At 47.1% G+C, this 18,439-nt stretch overlaps 1 protein-coding gene across 1 annotated transcript in view; it reads left to right on the top strand.

The window, feature by feature from the left end:
* The window catches only part of ptprub (protein tyrosine phosphatase receptor type Ub), a 259,721-nt gene that overhangs the window by 158,065 nt on the left and 83,217 nt on the right, over positions 1 to 18,439 (top strand). Inside the window, exon 13 of the mRNA XM_038977378.1 lies at positions 5,668 to 5,704. Within this exon, the coding sequence (XP_038833306.1) occupies positions 5,668 to 5,704 (37 nt within the window). The remainder of the gene's footprint in view (positions 1 to 5,667; positions 5,705 to 18,439) is intronic.

Genomic DNA, 18,439 nt, shown 5'->3' with positions numbered 1-18,439 from the left:
AGGCTACCCGAAACGTTTGACCCAAGTTACACAATTTAAAGGCAATGCTACCAAATACTAATTGAGTGTATGTAAACTTCTGACCCACTGGGAATGTGATGAAAGAAATAAAAGCTGAAATAAATAATTTTCTCTACTATTATTCAGACAATACACATTCTTAAAATAAATTGGTGATCCTAACTGTCCTAAGACAAGGATTGTTACTAGGATTAAATGTCACGAATTGTGAAAAACTGAGTTTAAAAGTATTTGGCTAAGTTGTATGTAAACTTCCGACTTACAACGGTAGCTCTTCCGGCTCTGTATGGGGAGCTCTCGGTTGGCGCCGCAGTTTGAAAGTGTGTGCGCAATGCTGCAGAATACTTGTTTATTTTCAGCGTGCTTAGTTTGTAAAGTGTTTAACTCGATCATTGGTGTTTCCGCTCTAGGCCGTGGTTGTTATCTTTTGGGACCGAACCGGTTATTGATCGCATGGATTAGTAGCAACACTGTTGCGAAGCTTTGACATACAAACCATCAGGCGGACAGACAGTGCAACTGCAAGCCTGAAGTCAACAGCTAAGACCCCCGCTCTCTCTCTCTCCCCTCTATCGCTCCAGTGCTTTCCACTGCAGAAGACTTTCTTATTTTTCAATGCGCTTCCCTTTGACGCTCAATGTCGCTGGACTATTATTGCCCTGCCAGACATATTTGGGTTGACATTTTATTAAAGGGAGGTTGCTTGCGAGTTTATTGTGTATTGTTATTTGAACTGTATTGATGTGGTGTGGTACTATTGACTATTTATTATTGCAAATCCTCTAATGTTGATGACTGGGTTCTTTCTCGTCAATGGTTTCTATGAAGTTGCCGTTAAATTGCTCCGCCATTATAGTATGAGGTATTATTGGTTGGGTTACCCCTGTGCTGTGATGTGTGTTTTATATGGGGTGTCTTGTCTTTTCTCTCCACTGACTATCTGGCAAACCAGCTACACTCTAGGCAGTCTATTCAGCTGATGTGTGTGTGTGTCTGGTAGTGGTACTCCATCTATACTACTCTTTTCCTTTTGTCAGGGTTAATACCTGCCTGGCGCCCGAGCAAAATCTTTATATTTACCCCTCTCTAACAATACTGCTACACTGTGTAATGTAAAGCCAGAAGAAGTCTATGGCAGGGTCACTCATGGGATATACATTGCCTTCGGAAAGTATTCAGACCCCTTGACTTTTTACACATTTGGTTACGTTACAGCCTTCTTCTAAAATGGATTAGCAATGTAGACACAATACCCCATAATGACAAAATGAAAACAGGTTTTTAGAAATGTTTGCATATATATTAAAATAAAAAAACAGATACATATGTATTCAGACTTTATGCTGTGAGACTCTAAATTGAACTCAGGTGCATCCTGTTTCCTTTTATCATCCTTGAGATGTTTCTACAACTTGATTGGAGTCCACCTATGGTAGATTCAGTTGATTGGACATGATTTGGAAAGGCATACACCTGTCTATATAAGGTCCCACAGTTGACAGTGCATGTCAGAGCAAAAACCAAACCATGAGGTCGAAGGAATTGTCCGTAGAGCTCAGAGACAGGATTGTGTTGAGGAACAAATCTGGGGAAGGGTACCAAAACATTTCAGCAGCATTTTAGGTCCCCAAGAAGACAGTGGCCTCTATCATTCTTAAATGGAAGAATTTTGGAGCTGGCATCCTAGCCAAACTGAGGAATCGTTGGAGAAGGGCCTTGGTCAGGGAGGTGACCAATAACCCGATGGGAACTCTGACAGAGCTCTGGAGTTCCTCTGTGTAGATGGGAGAAGCTTCCAGAAGGACAACCATCTCTGCAGCACTTCACCAATCAGGCCTTTATGGTAGTGGCCAGACGGAAGCCACTCCTCAGTAAAAGGCAAATGACAGCCCGCTTGGAGTTTGCCAAATAGCACCTAAAGACTCTCAGACCATGAGAAACAAGATTATTTTGTCTGATGAAACCAAGATTGAACTCTTTGGCTTGAATGTCAAGCGTCACGTCTGGAGGAAACCTGGCACCATCCCTAAGGTGAAGCATGGTGGTGACAGCATCATGCTGTGGGGGTGTTTTTCAGCAGCAGCGACTGGAAGACTAGTCAGGATCTAGGCAAAGATAAACGGAGCACAGTACAGAGAGACCCTTGATGAAAACCTGCTCCAGAGTGCTCAGGACCTCAGACTGGGGCGGAGGTTGACCTTCAAACAAGACACCGAACCTAAGCACACAGCCAACACAACGCAGGAGTGGCTTCTGGGACAAGTCTCGGAATGTCCTTGAGTGGCCCAGCCAGAGCCTGGACTTGAACCTGATCGAACATCTCTGGAGAGACCTGAAAATAGCCTAGCAGCACTGCTCCCCATCCAACCTGAGAGAGCTTGAGCGGATCTACAGAGAAGAATGGGAGAAACTCCCCAAATACAGGTGTGCCACGCTTCTAGCTTCATAGCCAAGAAGACTCGAGGCTGTAATTGCTGCCGAAGGTTTTTCGACAAAGTGCTGAGTAAAGGGTCTGAATACTTATGTAAATGTAATATTTCTGTTTACATTTTTTAAATAACTTGATTTTTCTATTTCATTATGAGGTATTGTGTGTATTTTGATGAAAAAACAACAACTATTGAATCAATTTTAGAATAAGGATTTTAGCCTAACAAAATGTGGAAAAAGTCAAGTGTTCTGAATACTTTTCGAAGGGACTGTCGGCTGGATAGCTTCGTTCATTTTATGACTATTCCCCTAGCTTGCTAAGCTACCAGCAATGTCATGGGGTACCTGATTTGTTTGAGAATGCATGGTAGTTCTATAAGGAACAGTAACCTCATAGTGATTTGGTTGACATTTATTTGAAGGTTATCACTTGACTACAGCAGTACTTAGATGATCTGAGATAGTTTCAAATTAGCAGGGAGAGCTGTTAAAATGTTCTGGACTTGTATTTTAGGCCGAGGTTGTTTAAAAAAAAAAGTTTGACCAAGAAAGTCAGTTTAAACAAATTCTTATTTACAATGACGGCCTACGGGGAACAATGGGTTAACTGCCTTTTTCCAGGGCAGAACAACAGATTTTTACCTTGTCAGCTCATAGAATTCAATGCAGCAACCTTTCAGTTACTGGCCCAACATTCTAACCACTAGGTTACCTGCCACCCCTGGGTGGTTATTACCTGGGTGGTTTTTGGCCTGCCTCATTCCTTGGCCCAAGTCTACAATATGACTAACCTTTTATTTTTTATTTAACTAGGCAATTCAGTTAAGAACAAATTCTTATTTACAATGACGGCCTACCCCGGCCAAACCTGGACAACGCTTGGCCAATTGTGCGCCGCCCTATGGGACTCCCAATCATGGCCGGTTGTGATTCAGCCTAGAATTGAACCAGTGTCTGTAATGACGCCTTTAGCACCTCTTACACCGCTGCGCCACTCGGGAGCCCTAACCTTCAGGAAGTCCCCCTTGCATGTTCTCCGCTCCACTGCCTGACAAGAAATGGGTTTGACAGTTGAACCATGGTAAAGCTCTCTACTGATGGTGTTTCTCACCAGGCATAAGTATATTTTTTAATTTAAATCTTCCATTGAGCACCCTCCATACACTGCATTTCTGATGATCTGGTATTTTTTTGAGTAGAGTTCAGTATTCTTGCTTAGGTCTTACACGGTGTACTGTGCTTATATTCCTAATTTATTCCTAATTTGTTCCTTCATTTTCTGTGTTTGGTTAATTACATCTCAGCATCACACCTGTTTTATTTTGGTCTAAATAAGCTTTTGTTAAGGACCAACATTGCTGCTGTAAGTGGCCCTCATTAACATTGGCAGAGACGTTTAAAAAGTGAAGGAGACTAACAATATTTGGCATTTACTCATGCTAATGAGCTGGAGGTTTGCTGTCAAGCCTGTGTGCAATTGCTTTGATTGATGCATGTAAAGAGGCACTTGAAAGATGGTGCATTCTGATTGGCTCTTTGAAAACCACAGCATGGGAACCATTTCAATCACAACACCCACTGCGTCTCCTAATGGCACACTCACACAGGCTAACCTGCGTGTACTGTAGTAACGGTGTCTGCCAGGGCTGCCAACCCCTCTGGCATGACTGGCACAGTTTGTGTGGGCGGCAGGGCATCAGTGTCCCCTATGTGGGCTATCTGTTTCTGCTCTCCAGATCACCGATTAAACTCCACTCTCCTGCCTTCCACATACAGACCAACGACGTGCCAGTATGGATGGTTTGAGCTGCAATATATCACCTCTACTTCCTGCGTTACAAATGTTTCTGTCAAATGTAGTAAACCAAGTCTGCTCGGTCTTATTCCCCGTCACCCGGAATGACAGATTTGATTTTTGGAAAGCCAGGCTGGGCATGGTCTCTTTCGTGACTTTGATTGAGTGGAAGGATCCGGGTTTAAGTCCTGCGACAGTGACTCAACAATCAGGGATCAGTCACTATCACACAAGCCAAAGTATTTATATGTGGGACACGTTCGATTGGAGAACCATCTAATGAGCGAACATGGAGTTCATCTGAAATGTTCTTACGAGAGTTTAAAAACGTAAGCGTAAAAAATGTATTTTGTTTTGCCCGTATTAAGCACAAGTGTTAAATCAGCATGGGATTCCTGCATAGATTCCTGCAAATGATTGCCTTGATGCAGTGAGGAATTACCCCTGTATTTTTATGGTCAGTTTTTTGTCTGTCTTGATAGTCTTCTAAGAGCCCATTGTATTTAAATGTCCAAAGCATCCTGCAATTACATTTCCATAGCGCTTACTGATGCTAAAAAAAGAGAGCTGAATGTTTGTGAATGTTTTAGTCAGTTTGTTTGTGGATCGCTTGTGTGTGTGTCTTCAATATGCCTCGCTACGTGTCTGTTTTTTTAGGAAGAAAACATCACTGTAGGTTTGAGTGGGTTTAGGGAGAAGTCAGCTTGAAATGGATTTTCAATTAAAAAAGGCAATTTAGCCGCAGTTTGAGAGGAGGGCTCTTGCTCCCTTCCGGATGGGCAGATTTGCATAATTGTCCCATAAGGCCTGAATTAGCATCTGTAAATCTTAATTTGATAATGCATCTCTTCGTCGAGGTGGCAAGACGGAATTGGATTAGGGTCTTAATTCTCATTAGTGTTGTTTGACAAAGATCCTTTTCATAACATCAAGATGTCATCAGCTGAAATTTGAAGGAATTAATTCATTTTTTATAGCGGCATATTGGTCCAGGGCCATCTTCACAATTCAGTTAATTTCTCTTTCATCAAATCTTCCTTTCTCTCTTTAAACACTTCACCTCAGCTCTTGGCTTTCATATTGTTTGACATTCACTGGTGTCATATCTTTATAAGTGACTATCATTTTAGCTGATTGACTGCCTCCTCAGTATTCCACTCATGGGGCTCTATTTTGAGTGTCTTTCAATCCAATGTGCTGGTCCCTAAAGATCTAAGAAAATCCTACAGTGAATGTTTGTCTTATTTTCGTCTGTTGAAAATCATTTTATTTGTGATTTTATTTTCAAAATACAATTTTCATTATGGTTCAGCCAAAATAATATATAATGCTAGGTGCATCGTTACTACCTGCATTCTACAGGATGCAAAGCATTGGCAATGTTCCCACCTCTGATCTCTGTATTCTCTCTTTTTTTTCAGGAAACCAGAATAAACTGCATCCGAATAGCCCGGAAAGGTAATTCAACATGAATATTTTCATTGACCAAAACGGTGACATTTTATGGATATCCCCGAGTCTCTGAAGTCCTGTAGGCTTTACTGTAGCATGTTGACCTTACACTCTAAATGCAACTCCAAAGACCTGAACCCAACAATTTGTGTTGGGTCCAGGTCCAAACAAGAAGCAGGGGGATTTCTCTGAAGATCCATGTTGTTTAGTGATGAGGCAGACTCCTGTGATCTTTCCTCTCCTTGCCTTCAGAGAAAAGGACAGCAAGCAGGGAGAGATTAGAGATCAGGCTTTCATCATGTTTGTTTGGGGGGACACAACCATATCAAAGGCAGTTCCACTGTTCCCGTCAGACAGCTACAATACTCAGATGTTTCTCTCCCCCTCCGACGGCTTTTGACCCCTGTCTGCTCAAGAAGGGCCCTTCACATCAAAAACACAGATGGAACTACCTGAGCCCATCAATATGAGCAATGTTTCTCCCCCCTTCCTCCCTCCCACTCTCTATCACACAGCCACAGGGACTCAAATGGACATGAAAAGGGTATAGAAATTGACTTCTGATGGCACGACAGGCTCTCCCCCTCTGCCGTTGTTCGATGTCGCATCGTGCTGACTAAAAGTAATGTATTTATAGTTATCATAGCGCTGCAACAGTAAGCTAGTCTTGCTAGTAAATTGACTTGGCAAGGTGTACTTTTCGGTGAAGGCCTCTTTTTGTGACTGAGTAATGAAAGAGACCAAGCTCTCTTGAAGCATGAATCCAAAAGGCAAGGCAAGCCATTTTAGCTCTGCGTCTCACTCCATCTGCTCCTCCCAGACACCCAGTTGGGCTTTGATTAATTACGCCTCGACACATTGATGAACATTACACAGTACATGTCTCTTTTCTCTAGCACATACTGTAGGCAGTGAGAGAGAGAGGGAAAGAAAAGATAAAGGGCCTTGATGAGAACCCTATGAAAATGAATTTGAACATTCAGCCAAATTGTGTTTTAACTCCCCAAATAGCTTTCAAATTGATTATAATCAACTTTAGCTACTTTTTAATCAGCCTTTTAACATCCTGCTTGAAAAACGGGAAATAATATGGTGTCCGACAGGTTAAGTAAGAAGACCAGCTTTAGAAACTGATGGAACTAAATTGACAAATAGTATACCCCAGATCATTTTAAATGTCAAGGTACAACACATCAGTGCCAGTGGTTAGTAATTTTTTATCTATGTGATCCCTCTAACGTTAAAAATGGTTGCTGCTGCATCACCGCGTTTTACATGTCGTGAAGCATTACTTTTGAACAGCCTATGATCAGCAAAGTGCAGGACAATTATTTGGGTTTAGATAACAAAGCTGGAGATTGCATATCAACATCCAGGTGACAATTTAATTAACAATCTCTTGGCTGCTCCCAACACAACAATAGACTTCCATTTCTCCTCTAAGTGCCAATTTCCCCACTCTCAGCCAGCCGGTAGGTGTATGGATTAATGTGGAAAACATGTAATGTTTGGCTAATAGAAATTCCCAGACTAAGTGTGGCAAGATGATCCTATCTGTCAGTTAAATAAATATATTTTTCCCCCGCAGCCATGTTATTAGGATGAAAAATATAGGCCTACTCCTGTATTTCACATGATGAATTGAAGTTATATATTGCTTGTCCATCTCTCTGTGTTGGTAGTGTAGCAAAGAAGGGGGTTGAGTGATAAATGGCACATATGTGAGAGCAGAACTAATAAACGGGCTCTGCCCTATCACTAAAATGGCCACCTCGGTCAGAACTACAGATCACAAAATGGGCGACTGCCAAAACTACACTTCCCAGAAGCAAGGGGAACCCTCAGAAGGTGTGGCCGACCCACAGATAAAGGGTCAAGACAAACCAGGAAGAGGGAGAGAAAGGGCTGGAAGGATCAGTGAACCATGGAGAAAGAGACGATATATATCGGCTGGATTTACCGTGTATGAGCTGGACTGTTTGGACGTGCCTGTTGGCGTTTGGACCTGGACCTACCGAGAACCCGATTTGTGTACCGAACCCTGCTATCTTTGACCTTGCCTGCGGCCTGGGTGGACTAGGATGGAGAAACAAACACACTGTTCGAAAGAACTCTCATTCTGGGGTAATTTTGGTGACAGTTTCCCAATTAATTTGTGACAAACGCTCCTAATCTTGAAGTGATTTGCCACACCTGGTGGAGAATGCGGGCAAATGGACTAACCATACCGCTGGTTAGGTAGAGAGAAAAAAAAAATTCAGTTAGCACTCCAAAGGGGAGTCAGTTTTTTTTGTGGCTTTGTTTGGTTATGACAGTTTTCTCGGGAAAATGAGTATGGAGGGAGCCATACAGGCCCTGTTACAAGTGGCGGCCGCGCAACAAGAGGCAACTAGAGCTCAACAAATAACTCATCAGGATGCAATGCGAATGTATCAGGACACGTTACAGGTCCAGCACCGCACCAACCAGCTGCTCAGAGAGGAGCAAGAGAGAAACACCCGGGAGTTAAGAGAAGGCCTAAAGGAGCTAGCGGACCAAATTGGGGCTCAGTTACCAGCTGCAAATACCCAGAGGCGGGCCAATCATTTTCCTCAAAAAATGACAAAGCAGGATGATGTGGAAGCATATGTCACCACCTTCAAAAGGACGGCAGAGAGGGAGAGGTGGCCGAAAGAAGAATGGGCAGGGCTTCTGGCACCATACCTGGCAGGGGACGCTCAAAAAGCGTATTTCGACCTGGAGTTGAAAGATGCACAGGATTACGATAAAATAAAGGGAGAGATTCTGACTAGACTGGCAGTCACCGATACCGTGAGGGCACACCGCTTCCACCAGTGGTCCTACCGACCTGGACAAACCCCCGAACACAGATGTTCAACTTGATTCACCTGGCACGGAAATGGTTGCAACCGGAGACCCATTCATCCGCTGAGATCGTCGAGGCCATTGTACTCGACCAGTTTCAGCGAGGTCTACCCCAAGAAGTTCGACGATGGGTTGGCCAGAACGAGGTACTTTCCACCGACCTTCTCGTGGGCCTGGTTGAAGGGTATTGTACGGCAGGAACAGCTGAGCAGGCACAGGAGGAAAGATCCCCATTCCCCAGGCCTGGGCGAACCAGCGAACAGAGTAAGACTGTCCCAACATTTGGAGGGGGAAGAAAGCAGTGTGGGGCCGTGAGGAAAGAATCACAATGGGGACAAGACACCACGGAAAAAGCCGGGACCGGGGATTGAGGGGGTCTCCCCCCCCCCCCCCGAAACCCTATTATCTGTTACAATTGTAATCAACCGGGACATATTGCAGCCTAATGCCCTATTAAAGAAGAGCCAATGTAATGTAACCTCGGTGAAAAAGAAGAAGCTGATATATGGTATGCATGTCCTTTGGTAATCACTGTACTTGAAAGATCAAAAAACAAACATAAGTGAAAGGTTGAAGGGATTCCGGCAGTATGCTAACCGTGGTCGTTGCAAACCTAGTGCCGACTCATAAGCTGGATACAAGTCAGGATATCAGTGTTACGTGCATTCATGGGGATACCCGTCTGTACCCCACAGCCTTAGTGAGCATACAAACCGAGGACGGTCTGCTGGATTGTGAGGTTGGCATGGTCCCAAAGATGCCATATGATGTAATTCTGGGTAGATACTTTCCTAACTTTGCGAAGTTAGGCCAGAAGAACGGCATATTTGAGAAGCCACCAACCCTGACCAAGCAGGAAGTAGCATGTAGCCTTCAACCCAAGCCAAGAAAAGGGGTCTCCCAGGGGCCAACATCACAGGTGCTAGTAGGGGAGGAAGAAGTGGCAGACCTCGTTGATAACGAGCAGCCCGGTACTAGTGGGGCTGGTGATCAATCTGAATCCAGAGGACGACTATCTAAAACCAGCAGACCTGGCAGGGTCCCTGACTAATTTCGGGACGGCCCAAAACCAGGATCCAACCCTGCAGCAAGCCAGAACAGATATGCAGGTCATAGATGGTACTCCCATAAATGATGGGATGAGGCCTAATAGTTTTCCCCACTTCATCATGAAAAAGGGTTTGGTGTACAGAGTCTCAAAGATAGGGGTTGATGTGGTGGAACAGTTGGTCCCCAGCCGGTACCGGAGGACAGGACTGGTTCTAGCTCATGGGCACATTCTGGGTGGACACCTTGGTCTCGATTAAAACCCGAGACCGGATTGTAAGGAGGTTTTACTGGCCAGGAATTCAGGCTGAAGTAACTCGGCATTGTGGAGAGTGTCCGGAGTGCCAGTTAACAGCTCCCAGACCAGCTGTTAGAAGCCCGTTAGTGCCACTACCTATTAATCGAAACGCCATTTGAGAGGATAGCAATGGATATAGTGGGCCCACTTCCCAAATCCGCACCAATACATTCTGGTCATTCTAGATTATGCCACTTGCTACCCAGAAGCCATTCCCCTTTGGACGATGGCTTCCAAAAATATTCCCAATGAATTAGTGCTCCTGTTCACCATGGTGGAGCTTTGTAAATTGTGGCATGTGAAACAGTTGAGGACATCGGTTTATCATCCTCATACAGAGGATGAGAGATTCAACCGTACCCTGAAGTCAATGCTTAGGAAGGTAATCGATAAGGATGGGAAAAACTGGGATTGCATGTTGCCGTATCTGATGTTTGCCATTAGAGAGGTTCCTCAAGCCTCGCTGGGGTTTTCCCCCTTTGAGCTGGTATATGGGAGGCACCCCCGGGGAATCTTAGACATTGCTCGGGAAACCTGGGAGCACCAATCCACCCCGTATACTTGTGTCATAGAGCACGTCACGGCTATGCAAGACAGGATAGCCACAGTCATGCCCATCGTCAGAGAGCACATGAGACAAGCACAAGAGCACCAGCGGCACACTTATAACCGACAGGCTACCCTGATGGAATTTCAACCGGGAGATAAGGTGTTAGTGCTGATCCCCACGGTAGAGTGCAAACTACTAGCCACATGGAAAGGACCATATGACGTACTGGAGAGAATAGGAGAAGTTAATTATCAGATCCGACAGCCAGGTCGACAGCCCCAGGAACAGATCTATCACATAAACCTGTTAAAAGCATGGAGAGAGAGAGAAATACTAATGGTCACGTACTCCACACACACTCAGGAGACAGCCAAAGTAAATATTTCACCTACTCTGTCCCCAGCACAAGTACAGGAAGTAAAGACCCGGATCCAGAAAAACAGAGATGTGTTTTCAGAGGTACCCGGCCGAACCTATGTTACGGCTCATGATATCGTTTCCCTACCAGGGAGAAAAGTGAGCATGAGGCCATATCGGGTACCTGAGGCTCGACAGGCCGCGATTAGAGCAGAGACGGAGAAAATGTTGGCAGCTGGACTGATCAAAGAGTCACATAGTGAGTGGTCTAGCCCAATTGTGATGGTCTCCAAGCCCGATGGGTCTTTGCGGTTCTGTAACGACTTTCGTGAGGGAATGAAATACCCAAGTTTGATGCCTACCCCATGCCCCGAGTAGATGAACTACTGGAGAAAATTGGTAAAGCTCGGTACATTACGACCCTGGACCTAACCAAAAGCAAATTCCTCTGACCCCCCCCAGAGCCAAAGAAAAGACAGCCTTTGCAACCCCTGACGGTTTGTTTCAATACACCGTCATGCCATTCGGCTTACACGGGGCCCCAGCCACCTGTCAACGGCTAATGGACAAGGTCCTAAAACTGCACCAAGCGTACGCCGCAGCTTATTTAGATAACGTGGGGATCTACAGCCCAGATTGGGAATCCCACTTACCCCGGGTACAGGCAGTGTTAGACACCCTTAGAAAGGCAGGGCTCACGGCAAACCCATGCCAAGTGTTACATGGGGTTAGAGGAAACAGAGTATCTGGGATACACCGTGGGAAGAGGGATAATCAAACCCCAATGTAAGAAGGTGGAGGCAATTAGAGAATGGCCGAAACCAGTAAATAAGAAGCATGTTCGAGCCTTCCTAGGGCTGACCGGTTACTACCGGAAGATCATCCCAAGTTATGCCACAGTGGCCGCCCCACTCACCGACATGACTAGAGCCAGAAGGCCAAACATGGTCAAATGGAATGAAAGGGCCACCAAAGCTTTTAGGACATTACAGGAGGCTCTCTGCTGTAATCCAGTGCTGGTGGTACCAGACTTTGAGAGAGAGAGAGTGGTTCAGACGGATGCCTCAGAGGTCGGCTTGGGAGCACTGCTATCCCAAGAGGTAGAAGGGGTGGAACACCCCGTCCTGTTAAGTAGGAAGCTGGAACCACGGGAGACCAACTACTCAGTTGTTGAGAAAGAGGTGCTGGCAGTAAAGTGGCCTCTAGAAAGCCTGAAATACTACCTGCGTGGGCGCCACTTCACCCTCATCAGTGACCATGGCCCACTCTCCTGGATGCATAGGGCTAAAGAGAAGTACGTTCGGTGATGCGGTGGTTTTTGAGTCTCCAACCGTTTCACTTTGACTTAAACCACAGAGCAGGGAAGGAATTGGGAAATGTGGATGGGTTATCCCACATGCACGCATATTTTGCTGCGGTAGCCCGACCTAGGGGGTCGGATCTAGGGGGGAGATGTGTGGCAAAGAAGGGGGTTGAGTGATAAATGGCACATATGTGAGAGCAGAACTAATAAACGGGCTCTGCCCTATCACTAAAATGGCCTCCCCGGTCAGAACTACAGATTACAAAATGGCCGACTGCCAAAGCTACAATTCCCAGTAGCAAGGGGAACCCTCAGAAGGTGGGGCCGACCCACAGATAAAGGGTCAAGACAAACCAGGAAGAGGGAGAGAAAGGGCTGGAAGGATCTGTGAACCATAGAGAAAGAGACAATATATATCGGCTGGATGTACTGTGTATGAGCTGGACTGTTTGGACTTACCTGTTGGCGTTTGGACCTGGACCTACCGAGAGCCCGATTCATGTACCGAACCCTGCTATCCTTGACCTTGCCTGTGGCCTGGGTGGACCAGGACGGAGAAACAAACACACGGGTACTGTCCTGTTCAAAAGAACTCTCATTCTGTGGTGATTTTGGTGACAGTTTCCCACTTAATTTGGGACAAACGCTCCTAATCTTGAAGAGATTTGCCACAGTAGGAACAAAGTCTTTAATGAATTTTCTGCCAACTACAGTGCCTTCAGAAAGTATTCACACTCCTTGACTTTCTCCACATTTTGTTGTGTTACAGCCTGAATTTTTAAAAGGATTAAATGGATAAAGATTGTTTTGCCGCTGGCCTAGACACAATACCCAATAATGTCAAAGTGGAATTATGTTTTTTGAAATTTTACCTATTCATTAAATGAAAAGCTGAACTGTCTTGTGTGAATATGCATGCAGCCACTTTCTTATGGCAAATGTATATAAGTTCAGGAGTAGAAATGTGCTTAACGAGTCACATAATAAGTTGCATGGACTGACGGTGTGCAATAATAGAGTTTAACATGATTTTTGAATGACTATCTCTACTTTGTGCCCCACACATACAATTATCTGTAAGGTCCCTCAGTCGAGCAGTGCATTTCTAACACAGATTCAACTATAAAGACCATTGAGGCTTTCCAAAGCCTCGTGAAGAATGGTACCTATTGGTAGATGGATAAAAAAAAAAAGACATTGAGTATCCTGTTGAGCATGGTGAAGTTAATGATTACATTTTGGATGGGGTATCAACACACCCAGATACAGGCCTCCTTCATATCTCCGATGACCTCATGGGATTTCACCAAGAGGCCAATGGTGACTTTAAAACAGTTTCAGGAGAGAACTGAGGATGTATCAACAACATTGTAGTTACTCCACAATACTATCCTAAATGACAGAGTGAAAAGAAGGAAACCTGTAAAAAAAAACATGTTATATTCCAAAACATGCATCCTGTTTGCAACAAGTCATTAAAGTAATACTGCATAAAATGTGGCAAAGCAATTCACTTTATGTCCTGAATATAAAGAGTTATATTTGGGTAAAAATACATTACTGAGTTCCACTCTCCATATTTTAAAGCATAGTGGTGGCATCATGTTATGGGTATGATTGTAATCGTTAAGGGAGTATTTCAGGATAAAACGATTAATGTAATGGAGCTAAGCACATGCAAAATCCTAGAGGAAAACCTGGATCAGTCTGCTTCCCATCAGATACTGGGAGATGAATTCACCTTTCAGCAGGACAATAACCTAAAACACATGGCCTTATCTACAGTACACTGAGGTTGCTTACCAAGAAGACAGTGGATGTTCCTGAGTGGCCGTTTTAACTTAAATGTACTTGAAAATCTATGGCAAGACTTGAAAATGTTTGTCTCGCAATGACCAACAACCAATTTGACAGCTTGAAGAATTTTGAAAAGAATATTGGGCAAATGTTGCACAATACTCGTGTACAGAACCCCAAGGATTAACATCGACAGGGCTGTAGTGGAGCGGGTCGAGAGTTTCAAGTTCCTCGGTGTCCACATCACCAACGAACTATCATGGTTCAAACACACCAAGACAGTCGTGAAGAGGGCACAACAAAACCTTTTCCCCCTCAGGAGATTGAAAAGATTTGGCATGGGTCCCCGATCCTCAAAAAGTTCTACAGCTGCACCATCAAGAGCATCCTATCCGGTTGCATTACCGCCTGGTATGACAACTGCTTGGCATCTGACCGTAAGGTGCTACAGAGGGTAGTGCGTACGGCCCAGTACATCACTGGGGCCAAGCGTCCTGCAATCCAGGATCTATATAATAGGCGGTGTCAGAGGAAAGCCCATAAAATTGTCATAGACTCCAGTCACCCAAGTCATAGACTTTTCTCTGCTACCGCACGACAATCTAGGACCAAAAGGATCCTTAACAGCTTCTGCCCCCAAGCCATAAGCCTTAATCAAATGGCCACCGGACTATTACATTGACCCCCCCCCCCCCCCCCCCAGGGGGTGCTGCTACTCGCTGTTTATTATCTATGCATAGTCCCTTCACCCCTACCTACAAGTACAAATTACTTCAACTAATCTGTACCCACGCACAATGACTCGGTACCGTTACCCCTGTATATAGCCTCGTTATTGTTATGTTATTGTGTTTTTTTTATTTTATTTTAGTTGGTAAATGTTTTCTTAACTCTTCTTGAATTGCACTGTTGTATGAGGGCTTGTAAGTTAGCATTTCACGGTAAGGTTGTATTCGGAGCATGTGACAAATAAAGTTTGATTGGATTTGACAATCCAGGTGTGGAAAGCTCTTAGAAACTTACCCAGAAAGACTCACAGCTGTAATCGCTGCCAAAGGTGCTTCTACAAAATATTGACTTAGGGGTGTGAATACTTATGTAAATTTGATATTTCTGTACGAAGAGGAGGAGTAGTGATTCGACCAAAGTGCAGCGGGGTGTGAATACATAATGATTTATTAAACAAGACAAAAAAAACGAACTAACTTGAATAACTAACAAAATAATAAAACGGAGTAGACAGACCTGGACATGCGAACTTACAATAAAACGAAGAACGCACGAACAGGGAAAACAGACTACACAAAAACCGAACGAACAAACATACCGAAACAGTCCCGTGTGGCGCAACATACACAGACACGGAAGACAATCACCCACAAACAAACAGTGAGAACAACCTACCTTAATATGACTCTCAATCAGAGGAAACGTCAAACACCTGCCTCTAATTGAGAGCCATACCAGGCAACCCAAAACCAACATAGAAACAGAAAACATAGACTGCCCACCCAAAACTCACGCCCTGACCAATAAACACATACCAAACAACAGAAAACAGGTCAGGAACGTGACAGAACCCCCCCCTCAAGGTGCGAACTCCGGGCGCACCCCTACAACTCAAGGGGAGGGTCTGGGTGGGCATCTGTCCGCGGTGGCGGCTCCGGCGGTGGACGAGGACACCACTCCACCACTGTCTTTGTCCCCCTCCTTAGCGTCCTTTGAGTGGCGACCCTCGCCCCCGACCATGGTCCAGGAACCTTCACTAAGGCCCCTCCTACATAGAGGAGACAGCTCAGGACAGAGAGGTAGCTCAGGACAGAGAGGTAGCTCCGGACAGAGAGGTAGCTCCGGACAGAGAGGTAGCTCCGGACAGAGAGGTAGCTCCGGACAGAGAGGTAGCTCCGGACAGAGAGGTAGCTCCGGACAGAGAGGTAGCTCCGGACAGAGAGGTAGCTCCGGACAGAGAGGTAGCTCCGGACAGAGAGGTAGCTCCGGACAGAGAGGTAGCTCCGGACAGAGAGGTAGCTTAGGACAGAGGGACAACTCTGTACTAATGGCAGCTCCGGACTGGGTGGCAGCTCCGGACTGGGTGGCAGCTCCGGACTGGGTGGCAGCTCCGGACTGGGTGGCAGCTCCGGACTGGGTGGCAGCTCCGGACTGGGTGGCAGCTCCGGACTGGGTGGCAGCTCATGACTGGAGGGCAGCTCATGACTGGAGGGCAGCTCATGACTGGAGGGCAGCTCATGACTGGAGGGCAGCTCATGACTGGAGGGCAGCTCATGACTGGAGGGCAGCTCATGACTGGAGGGCAGCTCATGACTGGAGGGCAGCTCATGACTGGAGGGCAGCTCATGACTGGCTGGCGGCTCTGGCGGCTCCTGACTGGCTGGCGGCTCTGGCGGCTTCTGACTGGATGGCGGCTCTGGCGGCTCCTGACTGGCTGGCGGCTCTGGCGGCTCCTGACTGACGGACGGCTCTAGCGGCTCCTGACTGACGGACGGCTCTAATGGCTCGGGACAGACGGGCGGCTCTAATGGCTCGTGGCAGACGGATGGCTCTAATGGCGCTGGGCAGACGGATGGCTCAGAAGGCGCTGGGCAGACGGATGGCTCAGAAGGCGCTGGGCAGACGGATGGCTCAGAAGGCGCTGGGCAGACGGATGGCTCAGAAGGCGCTGGGCAGACGGATGGCTCAGAAGGCGCTGGGCAGACGGATGGCTCAGAAGGCGCTGGGCAGACGGATGGCTCAGAAGGCGCTGGGCAGACGGATGGCTCAGAAGGCGCTGGGCAGACGGATGGCTCAGACGGCGCTGGGCAGACGGATGGCTCAGACGGCGCTGGGCAGACGGATGGCTCAGACGGCGCTGGGCAGACGGATGGCTCAGACGGCGCTGGGCAGACGGATGGCTCAGACGGCGCTGGGCAGACGGATGGCTCAGACGGCGCTGGGCAGACGGATGGCTCAGACGGCGCTGGGCAGACGGATGGCTCAGACGGTGCTGGGCAGACGAGCAGTGCAGGCGGCGTTGGGCAGACAGCCGACTCTGACCTGCTGAGGCGCACAGTCGGCCTGGTGCGTGGTGCCGGAACTGGTGGTACCGGACTGGAGACACGCACCTCAAGGCTAGTGCGGGGAGCAGGAACAGGGCACACTGGACTCTCGATGCGCACTATAGGACTGGTGCGTGGTACCGGAACTGGAGGTACCGGGCTGAGGGCACGCACCTCAGAGCGAGTGCGGGGAGAAGGAACAGTGCGTACAGGGCTCTGGAGACGCACAGGAGGCTTGATGCGTGGTGCCGAAACTGGAGGCACTGAGCTTGAGACACGCACCACAGGGAGAGTGCGTGGAGGAGGAACAGGGCTCTGGAGACGCACTGGAAGCCTGGTGCGTGGTGTAGGCACTGGTGGTACTGAGCTGGGGCCACGCACCATAAGGCGAGTGCGGGGTGCTGGAACTGGAGGTACTGGGCTGGGGCGGGAAGGTGGCGCCGGATATACCGGACCGTGTAGGCGTACTGGCTCCCTTGAGCACTGAACCTGCCCAACCTTACCTGGTTGTATGCTCCCCGTCGCCTGACCAGTGCGGGGAGGTGGAATAACCCGCACCGGGCTATGTAGGCGAACCGGGGACACCATGCGTAAGGCTGGTGCCATGTAAGCCGGCCCAAGGAGACGTACTGGTGGCCAGATATGTAGAGCCGGCTTCATGGCACTTGGCTCAATGCTCAATCTAGCCCTACCAGTACGGGGAGGTGGAATAACCCGCACCGGGCTATGCACACGTACAGGAGACACCGTGCGCTCTACTGCGTAACACGGTGTCTGCCCGTACTCTCGCTCTCCACGGTAAGCCCGGGAAGTTGGCGCAGGTCTCCTACCTGACTTCGCCACACTACCCTTTAGTCCCCCCCCCCAATAAATTTTTGGGTTGTACTTGCGGGCTTCCAGCCTTGCTTCCGTGCTGCCTCCTCATATCGTCGCCTCTCCGCTTTAGATGCCTCCAGCTCCGCCTTGGGACGGCGACACTCCTCTGGCTCTGCCCAGGGTCCTTCTCCGTCCAGAATCTCTTCCCATGTCCAATCCTCCTTGACCCACTGCTGCTGTCGTTGCTGTCCGTTAACCCGCTGCTTGATCTGGGTTTGGTGGGTGATTCTGTAACGGAATTCCTCCTCCTCTTCATACGAAGAGGAGGAGTAGTGATTCGACCAAAGTGCAGCGGGGTGTGAATACATAATGATTTATTAAACAAGACAAAAAAACGAACTAACTTGAATAACTAACAAAATAATAAAACGGAGTAGACAGACCTGGACATGCGAACTTACAATAAAACGAAGAACGCACGAACAGGGAAAACAGACTACACAAAAACCGAACGAACAAACATACCGAAACAGTCCCGTGTGGCGCAACATACACAGACACGGAAGACAATCACCCACAAACAAACAGTGAGAACAACCTACCTTAATATGACTCTCAATCAGAGGAAACGTCAAACACCTGCCTCTAATTGAGA

Source organism: Salvelinus namaycush, chromosome 37 (genome assembly GCF_016432855.1).
Source record: "Salvelinus namaycush isolate Seneca chromosome 37, SaNama_1.0, whole genome shotgun sequence".
Lineage (NCBI taxonomy): Eukaryota > Metazoa > Chordata > Actinopteri > Salmoniformes > Salmonidae > Salvelinus > Salvelinus namaycush.
This window is presented reverse-complemented; position numbering and strand designations above follow the sequence as displayed.